Here is a 13,757-nt window from a genome sequence, read left to right as displayed (position 1 = left end):
CCATTATAATATTCCTCCGGCTCTTCTCCGAGCCAGGCAGCTTCAGTAGAGCTACCGTTGGCTCAGGAGGCGGTAGGAGTAAACTTTGAATTATAGCAGGCGCACAGCATTGGCTTTCAAACGCCTTGAGTTGTCAGTGTTACTGAACCCTTGAGCAACATTCACAACTCATACACCAAACGATCACTTTAAAATTGCCTCCACCATCTCTTATCCAATCCTCTCCTGACCTATCATTTTGCTTTCATACTAGACCAACCGTTAATTAGATGGTGCCGTTATATCTAACAGCTATAACAGAAATCTCAATACGGCGGTTACTATCAGGTGGTCGCTGCTAGAGGCAATGGTAGCTGATAGGCATGTGCGCAAATCGAGGGCGTGTATGTGAAAACAGAACGCATACTCCGAAGGTAGCTCCAATGATCGCAAAGGAAAGCCAGAGCGTGAGGTGCATACATGAGGCCGTACACTACACAACTCGTATGGAAGATTCTTCTCGTAGAGCTATGTCCTTTGCTTTTGTTTTGGAGTAAAGTTTCAAATGATACGGTACAATGTTTCAAGAAAAATGAACAATTAATCGTACAATCAGCAGGAAAGCACTCATCATCAATAACTTACATTGCTCGCGTGGCATTCTCCGGTTCGTGGGAATAGTCCAGTGCCTCATTCTCGAAGACATCGCTTAGTCCGGACAGCTGTTTCATTAGTAGGTGCACCTGTGGTGGAAGAAAGAGGGTTAATGGGCGCTCCTAGTAGTTTACATTGTTTGCTGTGTGTTGTGCGAGCCAGTAGGCTATCTCCCTATTTGTTATTTTTCTCACGACGCAGAGCGCGTGTTCCAGTCTGGGATAAACGTTTGAAAAAACTGTATTGGGTAATAGGCGGGTAGTAGCAGTAGTAAACGACTTTATTGGGGTCTAGAGGAGCTAGGCGGGTACCTGCTAGGTAGGTCCCTACCCAGCCGTTGGCTAGTGCCATGTCGGAACAGAGAGGCCATGCCTCTCCGCTCGTTCATGGGCCCTCTGGACAGCCAGGAGCTGGACGTCTTGTTTCGGGTCTGTGATGGCCTTCGTCCAGTCTTCTTCTCGGTTAAAATCTTGTAACACAGGGCACTGCCAGAGCATGTGATTTAATGAGCTAAATTCAGTGCCACAATCTGGGCAGAGTGGATCAATGTCCGGGTGGAGCATGTTCAGAAAGCCCCTAGAGAGGTAGGACCCCGTCTGGAGCATGCGGAGCGTGCTAGCTTGTGGCCTGTTGAGCTTATGATGGGGGAAAGGAAAGCTCTGCCTATTCCTTCTGTAATGAGATGTGATCTCATGAAAAGTAATTAGAGGATCACTGTGCTCGAGCTCTCCCGAACTCACCCGAGATACCATCCCGTCGCGGCATATGAAACCTCGCGCAGGGTCGTGTGCTATCTCATTGGGGTTCAGGTGACCATGTAATACGTCTGGTCCCACGTGAGCTGGCAACCAAACTATCGGGTGAACAATGTCAGAGGGGTGTTTGCCGTTCAGAATCCTGGCTGCTTCTTTGGCTATTAATCCCGATTCGAATGCTCTAACGGCTGCTGGGGAGTCCGTATACACCGTAGTGCGTTTTGAGTCCAGTAATGCGAGAGCTATAGCAGCCTGTTCCACCACATGGACCGAGGAGGTCTTCACCGAGGCTGCCGAGAGGAGTTCTCCCCCGTCATTGACTATGTCTACGGAAAACTTGTTGGCACTGGCGTGTCGCGCCGCGTCAACAAAGGTCTCCGTTCCAGATATGTTCTTTAAGAAAGTTCTAGCCCTCGCTAACCTTCGATCTTTATTGTGTTGGGGCTGGAAATTTCTTGGAAGAGGGTCTACAATAAAGGAGTTCCTTGTTTGAATATCAAGTTGCGTGAAATCTCCCTGATTGAAGCTAGGACGGAGGCCTGCCGCATCCAGCAGTCTTCTGCCTGCTTTGGAGTTTGATAATCTAATAAATTGTGCTGATCTTTGTGCCTCTATTAACTCCGAAGTTGTGTTGTGTACTCCCAACGTCATGAGTTTCTCTGTGCTGGCCGTAATTAGAACGCCGATCACACTTTTGACACTTTGCGCATAAGCGTGTCTAATTTATCTATTTCTGTTTTCGTCCAATTGAGGGCCGGTACTATGTAAATGACATGGCTCATGAGGAAAGCATAGTGCGCCCTAAGGAGTATATCCTCGTCTATGCCGCCTTTCTTGTTGGAAATGCTCATTATTAATCTAGTAATGTTTTCAGTTTTCGTGGTGAGATGGGCTATAGTCTTAGCGTTGCAGCCCTTTGAGTCTATTGAAAGCCCTAGGATTCTGATAGAGTCTACTCTCGGGATGGTGTGCCCATCTCTGGTACGAACGCTAATGGACACCTGATCGAGTGGGGTGAGTCCCCTAGCACCTCGTCTAGCCTGTCTGTACAGGCGGAGCTCCGACTTTCCAGGCTATAGTGCAAGTCCCGTACCTTCCAAGAAAGACTGTAACATCCAGAGCCTCCTGTAGAGCTTGTTCGACCGTTGCCTCCGATGCTGCACGACACCAGATTGCAATATCGTCAGCGTATAGTGCATGAACTACGTAAGGAATTGCTGCAAGGCTTTCCGACAACTTGCGCATTGCTATATTAAACAGAAGGGGTGAGATAACTGCCCCTTGGGGAGTACCCCTTCTTCCGAGTGTGAAATATTCCGAGACTGATTGCCTGAACTTTTATGGCCGCCGTCCTGCTCTCGAGGAAGGATGCAACGAAGAAGAAGAATTTAACTCCTAAGTTCAAGGCCGATATCTCCTGAAGGATATAGTCATGTGCAATTGTATCGAAGGCCTTGGATAGATCCAGTGCGAGGACTCCTCTTACATCTTTGCTCTGTGAGTCAATTATTTGTGTTTTGAGCAGGAGCATAACATCCTGCGTTGAAAGCAAGGGCCTGAAACCAACCATATTATACGGGAATAGTTCGTTCCGCTTGATATGTCTCGATATCCTGCTATGCACTGCATGTTCCGCTACTTTGCTAATGCAAGAAGTAAGGGAGATAGGACGGAGGTTCTCCAAGCTGGGTGATTTGCGTGGCTTGGGGATTGGGACCACTGTGGCCTTCTTCCAGCTGTCCGGTACAAAGCCTTCTTCCCATACCTCATTTATGTCCTTCACTAAAGCTTGAATTGCTTTGTCATCCAAATTTCTTAAGAGCCGGTTCGCAACTCCGTCGGGGCCTGGGGCAGACCTTCCGTTTAAATTGTGCAGCACTTCCCTGATCTCAGCTTCCGAGAAGGGGACAGCGAGCTCTGGGGCAGGCGCGCCCTCATATTGAGGGGGGGGGGAGAACCTACACTTTGGCCAATTGGAAGGTATTTGTTGGCTAGTTTCCGAAATATGGAGGCTTCTGAGATGCCTTCCATCTTTTCCTTATTATTTAATTGGTCTATGACTAGTACCTGATTAGATTTGTATTGTCCATCGTCTAAGAGGTGTTTGAAGAGGGTCCATTTGCCTTCTTTGCGCATTTTTCCATTCGCTGCCGAGCAGGCGTCTCTCCATTGCTGTTTATTAAGTTCGGAGCAATGCTCCTCAATGTGTTTATTGAGCTCCGCGATCTCTTTCCGTAGCCTGCGATTGAGTCTGTGTTTTCCATCTCTCGAGGAGAGAGCGTTTGGCTTCCAGGAGGTGCGCTAACCTTGCGTCCATCCCTGGGACATCAAAATCTGTAACTATTTCTTTCGTGGCCTTCTCGACATCCATCTGGATCTGTACAAGCAGTTCACTGAAGTTGACGTATACTGCCTCATCTTCACCTCTTATTTTCCTAAAGAGGTCCCAGTCTGTGCATTGATAGGTTGTGGGAGGAGCTGCTATTATTTCCATCCTGAGTTCTATTATGTAGTGGTCACTCCCCAAGTTCCCCTGTAAGTTGTACCACTTGGCCACCGCATTTCTAGTGAAGCTGAGATCAGGCGTCGTGTCTCTGGCGACCGAGTTTCCCAGCCTCGAGGGGAAACGTGGGTCCGAGACCAGCGTTAGGTTTAGGTCTGTAGTCGCTGCAACTAGGTTGGCCCCTTTCTTTGTTCGTGTTGCATAACCCCAAGCCGGGTGGGGAGCGTTGAGATCTCTTGCGACTATTAAGGGATGCGATTTCGCAATGATTGCGACCCTATTTAGTAGTGAGCGGAGATTATGCTTTTAAGCGGAAGGAGAGCTGTACAAATTAAGAATGAAAATTTTACGTCGGATTTTTCTGTGGGGGATGATTTCAATTAACTGTGCCTCGAGACTGGATTTCTTATCCGAGTTACAAATTTTGGCTTCGTGCTCCTGAAAAGTGGTGTCTTTCCTGACGAATGTGGCAATACCTCTGCCATTTTCTCCTTTTTGGCTAACCGAACGGTAGCCCGATAAATTTACCTTCTCACTAAGTGTTTCTTGCAAGAGCAGGACGTGCGGCATTAAGGCTTGTGCTTTGATGAGCTGCAATAAAGCAGCCTTGCGCCTTAAGAAGCTGTCGCAATTCCACTCCCAGATAATTATGTTTCCGGTTTGTCCCGCCATTTTGATTTCTATTAAACTAGCATAGCCTGCAGGGAAATCGTGTTATGGGGATCCTGCTGTACTTTCTTGGCTTTTGCAATGGTGCCAGTGGTGATGGTTTTGATTTTGCTAGAGTCTATCACTTTCATTTTAGACTCGAGGATGCCAACTCTACGTGCTAGGTGGGAGATGTTACCGTCCATATGCTCGACAGTCCTAGATTGAATAGCTAAGGCTTCTCTCATCTGCGTGAGCGATTACTCAATTGCCTTCAAAGACGCAAGTATGTTTAGCTCTGGCTTACGGTTCTGTGCAGGGGACTTCTCAGTTTGCATTGGCTCTCTTTCCGTGGTCGCGGTAGGGGAAATTGCTTTGCGCTTATTCGACCCTTCTGCTTGAACCAGGATGGGTAAGGCTACTTCGCGGGGTTCACGCGAGTCACGGAAGAGCTCGAACTCAGACTTCAGCGTTCGTAGTGCCTCTTTTAGCTCTGCATTTTCTCTCTTAAGCTTTAAAACCTCAGATTGCTCTCTTTTATGCCCCGGCTAGATGCCATGTGTTACCTTTTTGCCACTTGGGATGTTCATCCTGGCCTTGTCTGCCTAGGACATTGGTTCCTGTATTCGAACCCTGCAACCCGATCGTCCTCTCGAACGGAAGCGTCTGCTGCTATTTTCGCGCCCTCTGGAGCGAGAGGGGGATCTGCTGCCTGGGCGCAGTCTGGAACGGGAGCGGGAGCGCCCTCTCGATGCCGATATGTTGCGGCGGGGGAAGTAGAAGGGTTTCTCTCCCGCCATTGCTTCTCCGCCGCTAGCTGTGTCAAAGCCACGCGGTCCTGCCGCCAGCTGCGCGTGCTGCGCGTGCCTGCGGCGCCGCCGTATTTGGCGCACGATGTATGGCACATGGAAACGCTGTTTGCAATTGCGGTCTGCCGTTTGGTGTGCCCCACCACAGATGGTACACTTGCCATCACATTGATGATCCTCTGATGGTGTGAGGATGCCCCATCCGCGGCATTTTTTCTGATCTTCGCCCTTCGGGCAAACATTGGCACTGTGGCTTAATTCTCCACACGCATAACAAACGTCTACTTGCCTCCGATACAAGGAACAAGGGTAGCGAACACCATCACACACGACGTTTAGGGGACCTTGTGTCTGTCGAACAACAGGATCACTGTTGGTGTCTTCTTGATTCTTCGAACCCCCATAGCCCCCGGGGTTTCTCCGGTTGATGATCATCTCCGTCGATTCTGCGTCACTGATATCCGGGGTCGATTCCGCGGATCACTCCTTTGCATGTGTCCTTCGACTCAGCAATGTAGGCCGCCACTTCTATGATGATATTTGCCATACAAATTTGTTGAATCTTGGCGTAGGCGCGCGCGTTCGCCTCGAACGGCGTAGCAACCACGAGAATGTTCTGGAAGGAGTTCGTGCACAACGTGTCGTCGAACACCTGCTCCGCTGTTAGGGAAGCCGCCTTGGCGAGCGCACGTTTGAAGATAATAAGGTCCATCTTCTTAACATCGAACCCTCAACGAGGCCTTTTAATGGTCTTATAGTGATTCCTAGGAAGGTTCGTGATTCTGGAAGCTTCCACGACTCGTCTAAATACATTCTGTGGTGCGGCAGTGCGGGCGTCGCCATTTTTGCTTCCTTTCGCTGACGTGGGTGCGTTAGAATCACACCGCTCGGCAAGTTTCTTCTTCTTTCTCACGACTTCGATCCAGCCTGAGCACTCCACTACCTCCGGATTGATTTCCATGCCTTCTACAACCGAGGTATTGGGGTTGGAGGCCATTTTCTAGGTCGACGACGCGTTGGGCCTAGGCTCGCCGCCTGCCCGACCGCCCCGTATGATTTGGCATTTTAGGCGTAGCTCCACGCCAAGGTGGCGTGCGGTGGAAAAGTCTCGGGAAAGTCCGAAAAATCCACCCACCGGTAAGATTTTGGTAACCGCTTGTTCATGGAGCTAAATGCGTCGATTGATCCACAGTTCCTGTGGGTTGAGGCAAAAAAAATTGGTCCAAAACGTTTGTAGAAACGGGAACCGACATGCTCGCCCATGTGCGTTCGAAATCGTTGTCTTCTTCCATCCGTAATAGGTGGGTGTTTCTCGATTTGCGGCTCTAATTGCATGCGGTGCAGCTTCGCTCCTTAATCTGTGCTTGTACCGTCGGACAGTACTGGAAAGGACCACAACTAAGCCACGCATTAGAATCCGACTTATGCGAATCACACCACGCGTTCTCTGCAACAACAAATTCTGTTGCTATATACGCATGTGCTTTGGAAGCCCTGTAATATTCAAGTTTTTTATAATACCATATTAGACAGAAAAAGTATTCGCATGACAAAGGGATGTTGTGAGGCTCATTAGACATGGGGAAAGTAAAACAAAGCACACGGTAACTCAACAAGTGCATTGGGGAAGACACTAAGTTCAAGGCATCGGACACCTAAGAAACGCCTTATTCTGTTCAGTTTAGCATCTTTTATCTAGAAAATCACGCTTCTCCCCAAATGTGTGATATTATCTCACCTGAATTATTTAAAAGTTTGATTTTCTTCTTTCCCAGCTGGACTTGTACTTACATAAAAAGTCATGGTAACCTAATCAGCTTTAAACCGACCCTAAAATTATGACGTTTGTTTAACCATTTTCAATTAGTGTTACCGTGTATTTTGCCCAAAGTATCACTGGTCTATTAGCCGTTATAAACTGTTGTATCTATATTCCTTTTTAACGAGAATAACGGAATTATGAAGCTGAACGCAAGTCTTTTTGTTCAACTCTGAGAAAGATGGCATAACGCCTGAATGATGAATATATCTTTGGTACAGTCCATTCATAATTGCCGGTTATTCTAACATACTTTACGGCACTCCATATGAAGGTGACAGAAAAGCCAGCGGTGAAAAAGTGAAATGGCTCTTCGTTTTGAGCGGAAGTCAGAAATCACCAATATGAGTGGCTGACATCGCGGAAACGAAAGCATGAAAGCCAAAATCTTCATTCCCTTCTTTTTTATTGAATATGAGATATTATCTAGCAGTTTCCGAACAATATGTCTTTAACACCATGCACTCAAGTAAATCATTCACTGTATTAAAGCGTGTTATACATATTAAGAATCACATATAATGGCACATAATCCCATAGAACCAGTTTCCTATAAATATTACATGGAAAGCTGATGCCTACAAATGCACACACTGGTGTAGAAGATGATAGGTGGTCGATTGGTAAATATTCACTCATTGACCGAGCTGGTGTGACCGAGATCATCCTACAAGAATTCTAAGAGGCAACAAGTTGCACTCCTTTTGCATTTGAGTAGTTTGGTTATTTTTTGGCAAGAATGCACTGAAATTTTCCAAAAGAAGCAAGGCACAGTGGTCAGCTCAGCTACGATTTAACAACCACGTAGAGCGGTCAGTCATCCGAGACCGCGTAATTGAGCAAACAAGAAGATGTATTTCTGTTCTTGGAAAGCGTTCTTAGAGCCCGTTTGAACTGAAAGCGACAGCTCGATGCCTCCCGTTCCTATTCAGGTCAAAACTGGCTTGTAGCAAAAAGGTGACCATTCGTACCAGGTTCCAGTAAGGATCGCTGTACATGAAGCGGTGCTCTTGTTCGCGCGAATACGCGAGGTTCTTGGCGATGAACCTATCGAGCCTGCTGCAGTAATGGGTCTGGTTTTCGCAGTAGCGTGAGAACAGGTTCTCCCACTGGTTCTCCATTAGCTGTCGAGTCAGGTAGGCCTCCAGCGCCCCGGCTGCGTATGCTTGCAGTTCGTCAGGCACGTACGGATTGGACTCGACCTGAAGGTAAGACCAGCTACACGAAAGAGCCAGCAGGTTAGCGAGTGATGCAGAACCCAATATCCGTGCACAGGAAAGAAGGCACTGAGGTTATAACATGCACCAAATGACGTAGAACAAATATGTAAAGGGAAATTGGAAAGAAGTAACCTGCGATATTTGACGCTCATGGTGCTTCAATAGTTTAGGGAGAACGCCACAGTATCCAATGCTACACGACACCCTGCAGCCAGGCCCTATCAGAGCCACAGGGACGATACTAGCGCTAGACATAACCAAGGCATCGTTCATTCTCAACTTATCTCAACCAGATGAACGTGGGGAAACGCAGTTTTTAATATATCTCAAACGAGGGGCGTAGGCGGGGGGGGGGGGGGGCTTATGAGGCTTCAGCCCCCCCACCCCCCCGAAATATTTTCGTGCTGTCATGTATCGCCGAACCAAACGACCCCCGGCGCCGGAAATCATTCTGGATTTCATTTAGACTGCCTTTTTTTGCGCTTGAACAGACATTTCGGCAGGAACATTGCAAACTCGAGCTGGATTTCGCGGCGACGCCCAATTACCGCGAGTCACATGACGCAAGAAGCCTCATCCGAGCGCAAAGTTTCAAGAGCGTTTTGATGGCGAGCAAGCTCGTCGCGGCATCTCATGGAGGCCGCGGAATCTGCGGAGCGCATGGATTTCAATTCCGAAACTTTATGGGCATAAAGTTCTCATAACCTTCTGATGGGAAACGTGCATTGACATTTCCATGCTTCATTTTCGATTACAGAACTTTGTGGGTTTAATGTTCTTATAAACATTTGAAGCCGAAGGCGCATTGACTTTTCTAAAGTCGTACATCGCACCATACAGCCACACAAGCCAAATCAACACACTATCAGACAAGTTCACAAAGCAGGCAGCAAGGTCCGATGAGACGAAGCGTTGTGGTGGTTCATTTGTGGTTCATTGTTTTACCTGCGCCAAAGCATCCATGTCAAGACACTAAAGTCAGCAATGGTAACCACGTTCTTATTTATTTTCCTACTTTGACTTTTATTCGCGAGGACACATTGAGCCTCTTCAATTTTCTTGTTCTCGCTACCCGCGGACTTCCAGAGCCAGTTTGCGTTTTTCTCGCATGCGTTTTTCTCGTGCTGTCTCTACCACCGCGCGGTGCACTCGGGTGGGCGTTCGTCTTTCTCTAGCCGAGAGGATTTCCGCCTGGATGAGTTTTGCACGTTTTCTGGCTAGCAGAGGAGAAAAAGAAACAATGGTCGTTCGCTGCCACCATTGTGGGGCTCGACGCATTGCAACGTGTTCGCTTGAGCGCAACCTCTCCGGAAAGTCTTGTCTCACCGGCGTAGGATACCGAGCAGCATGCATATGGTTATCTGTGGACCAAGCGTCTCATGTTTTCTTCGACATTCCTTCGGTAGCCACATTAGGTGCCCAATGTAGGTATGCGATTGTGGCCAACATGCTTTCCTTTGAGTTTTTTTTTCCATTTCGGTGCCCCTCCCTACAAAAAAAAAACGAGATTGTTGCCTCGCAGCGAATTGTCGCATGGGGAAAGTTCGATTTTCTTACTTCTTTTGCGGAAAGTAGTGGGTGAGCCACGGGACGCTTCAGTTACCGGATACTCTTACTATATTATTGCGATAGCAATTAAATGGGCACTCCATGCAGGCGCATTCCTGCCGTCGTCCTCATGTTCCCTATAAAGTGGAAGGGCGATAAAATCGTGACCGCGCCTGGCATGCTGTATGTGCGACTGAAACCGTTGGGGAGTGGGGGTTGGCATGGGTGAGCCGATGATGGTGGCTGAGTGTTGTGTGCACAATGGAGAAAAGTGGGCAGGAAGCGCGCCGCCTTTTGTCGCAGGCGATACATTAGGGTGAGTACTTAAAGTGGGGGGGGTGGGGGGGGGGCTTAGGATTTTGTGATCTGTGAATCTTTGATTGCGCAAAATGCTTATTTGCCTTGTCTTATTTGTCTTGAACCGGACACGGCTCAAGACTACGGTAAACAAAGCGGGCTAAGAAGTTCTGCCCAGAAATCTGCACTACTAATAATCAGAAACAGAATAGACAAAACAGACAGCCAACAGCAGGCCTCCACAATAGGGGTTCGAATGGAATCTGGCCCAGTCCCATCTGTACTGGCCATCAGGGTGCTCGGATTGCTCATACAGCACAACACCCCAACACACAGGCTATAGCCGGGCTACAATGCACGATCTGACAAATATGCGGACTAATAAAAAGAATCGCATCAAGGCACACAAGCATGAAGGAGAGGGGCCTATGTCGGCTGATTCAGGCCTTTATGACCAGTCGCATAGTGTACTCCCTCCCTCACTGCCACCTAAGGTGAGCGGATAGGGACAAAATGAACGCCTTAATCCGTCTAGCATACAGAACAGCGTTGGGCCTACCCAAGTACACCAATTCGGACAAACTATTGAGATTAGGAATGCATAACGCTATACAAGAACTGATGGAGGCACACAAAACGGCGCTGATTTTCCGTCTGTCCTGTACACTGGCAGGCAGGTACATTTTGGACAAGCTGGGCCTAAATACCGCTATGACCTCGATGGGACGATCCCTCTTGCCACAAATAGCAAGACGACAACTGATCATTAAACCTATTCCTAAAAACATGCTCCCAGGAAGGCACGACAGTCGTCGCACGGTCAGGGCAAAGCAGTTGTGGGAGAAATATAACGACGACCACTGTGTTGCCTATGTGGATGCGGCCGGCGCAGGGTAACCGAAAATACGTTGTGAGCAAAGTGACCGAGAGCGGCCGCATTTTAGGCGCAGCCACGGTCGAGGCCTTCTCCGCCCTTGAGGCGAAGGAGACTGCGATCGCTCTAGCCATTACGAATGACTTCGTTCATACAATAATGAACGATTCAAAAAGCGCGATCTTAAATGATAGCAAAGGCACTGTTAACAAAACTAGCCAGCAAATCTTAAAACATTTTTCCCACACTTTCTATGAAGCGGACAGACGTATCAATCTAGCATGGCTCCCCGCCCCCTCCAGAAATCCGGGGAACGAAGAAACGCACCACATCACCCGAGTCTTAACAAGCCGGGAGGTGCGCCACTCAGACTCGGATTTTCCGGTTGTGACGCTGACCACATATAACGAAATCATAAGCGTGCATAAAGCAATGAGGCGCACTTATCCAGCACCTCATCGGGACCTTACGAGAGCGCAGGCCACCTCCTTCGCCAGCTTCAGACAGACCCTTTTCTCAGCCCACATAGACTGGCGATTATCCCCAATGGGGAATTTAACCCCATATGTCAAAATTGCAACCTGAACGAATTGGCAGCACAAGACCACATCCTCTGGGTATATAGGGGTTCACCTCCCCCCAAAACAATCTTGCCAGCCCCCTCTAAACTTACCTGGGAGGCCTTAGTTAGGGCTGCCACCGAGCTCGGGTAACAACTGCATATCGTCACTTCGGCCGAATGAGTCGCCCCAACAGGGGCCACCTGAGATCCCGCCAGGATTTTAATAAAGATGTTGTAACCCCCACCACCCTAAAATGACGAATCAACAACTTCAATGGCACGGTATAAGGTGATATTCGTGGCGCAAACAACGTGTCCACGTTATCGAGCTGCAGGACGACTCATTCCACACAAGAACGACGTACTTTTAATCTCCATCTCCCTTTGCGGTGCAATGCTGCTCTCCTTCTCGACCCCTGCCTGACCACGTCTCCAAGTGCGCATTGATGTAGTTATCATATTTTCATGAACACGTTCTGCGAACAAGAGTTATGCACCTCACAAGCAACCGGTAGTTCCCGAAACCTGCCGTATTTCGTCCGCGACAAGAACACTGTCCTAACCGACGACTTGTCGCGATGTACTTCGCGTTACAGCCAGCTTTACTGGTGCATCGTATCTCTAAATCTAGAATTTGGTAGTGTGCATAATTCTTATCGTACCAAGAAGTACCAAGAAGTGGATGGGGAAACAGCGTCGCTGTAGCTCAATTGGTAGAGCATCGCAAGCGAAATGCAAAGGTTGTGGGTTCGGTTCCCACCTGCGGCAAGTTTTTTTTTTCATCCACTTTATTTTCCATTAATTTATCGTTTCTTCATTCCATTTATTAAGAACAAAGTAATTTCCCCTATGTTGTCCTTGGTGTCAGTGTTTGTTGGCTTCTCATGATATGACTAGTAAAAATCGGGCCCCTCGGTTAACCCCCTTTCTTCAAGAAGTTATCAAGTTATTTAGCACTTTTTAGTTCTCTTTTTTCATATGTATATTCCCTTATATTTTATGCTAGGCAGGCTTCTGCCAGAAAGAAACACTGGGCGATTTAAAATAGGTACGCATCACTGGGGGACTTGCCATCTTTGTCTGATACCACAGTACTTTTCCAGACAATCCTTCGCACATCTATATTTTGTTAGCCAAAATGTGCCAAATACCAAGCAGCTAGAAACGGTGCGAGGAAGCATTTCTTGACCACTCACCCACTCTCCTGTATATTGTTCTTGAAGCTTGCCCATGCCACGGGGACGTGCGGCGATTCCGCGAAGGATTGCGCCTGCGGCGGCTCGCCGTCATGGATCACCAGCCTGTTCACCCTGCGCTCCACCGTCGCCCATGCCCAGCGCGTGGGTTCCGCCTTGGCTATGGCCGCCAGCATGACTGCCAGCGAGATGACCAGGTGGGGCCGATGCATCGCGGAACTGCACGAGCGAGAGGTGGACTTGTTTTTACTACCTTCGTTTTATTAAAACGAAGCGAAATACTCACTGCATCAAAAAAAAAGAAACTGACTTGATATGACACCTTCCGTAGATGCGCGAGTCAAGCTCCGCGCCATACTTACAGTCGCCTATAGAAGTTGCGCGTAATTCCCAAACCGAATGAATATTGCAACAGCCTTTAATTTGGTCTTGTCTCTTCCCAGACACAATGCCAGAACAACAAATCGTCATTCCTCTCCTTAGTATTTTTTTTCTTTTTGTTAGATGACCGTCCTAGGTTAAGCGGGCTTAAACACGATGGGACGTGGAGTTTTAAAAGCCTAACGTCACTCAGCAGGAACGCTAAAAAAATAAAGCCAGTTTCACGCAGAGAAAGCTTTCAAAACAGCGAAGCTGGTGATAGTTTTCGCAGGTTTGAACTAGTGTTAAGTGCGAATTTCACGAAAGTCGTTTATCTCGTCGTTGTTTGGCTAGGTTCGAGCTTCGGTTCCGGATTTCGCACACTCTTCAGATGGAGTGATCAAACCACAGTATAGCGCACATTTTGCTGCTGTGATCGCACTCACGGTCGAGGAATTCTCTTTGGAACCGACCATCGGCACCCTCCGTGGGAGGGTGCCGATGAATGGCCTCGGTTCGGCCTCCTACTCTCG

The 13,757-nt window shown here is 48.2% G+C and overlaps 1 protein-coding gene across 1 annotated transcript in view; it reads right to left on the bottom strand.

Moving 5' to 3' along the window:
- The window catches only part of LOC135915897 (putative phospholipase B-like 2), a 105,657-nt gene extending 92,610 nt beyond the window's left edge, over positions 1-13,047 (bottom strand). The window contains exons 1-3 of the mRNA XM_065449089.2: positions 12,865-13,047; positions 8,139-8,385; positions 625-722 (exon numbers count right to left, since the gene is read on the bottom strand). Of these exons, the coding sequence (XP_065305161.2) occupies positions 625-722; positions 8,139-8,385; positions 12,865-13,040 (521 nt within the window). The 5' untranslated portion in view covers positions 13,041-13,047. The remainder of the gene's footprint in view (positions 1-624; positions 723-8,138; positions 8,386-12,864) is intronic.
- Between the last annotated feature and the right edge of the window lie 710 nt (positions 13,048-13,757).

This window comes from Dermacentor albipictus, unplaced genomic scaffold, assembly GCF_038994185.2.
Source record: "Dermacentor albipictus isolate Rhodes 1998 colony unplaced genomic scaffold, USDA_Dalb.pri_finalv2 scaffold_13, whole genome shotgun sequence".
In the NCBI taxonomy this organism is placed as follows: domain Eukaryota; kingdom Metazoa; phylum Arthropoda; class Arachnida; order Ixodida; family Ixodidae; genus Dermacentor; species Dermacentor albipictus.
The sequence above is the reverse complement of the archived record's forward strand: the minus strand, read 5'-3'. Positions and strand labels throughout refer to the sequence as shown.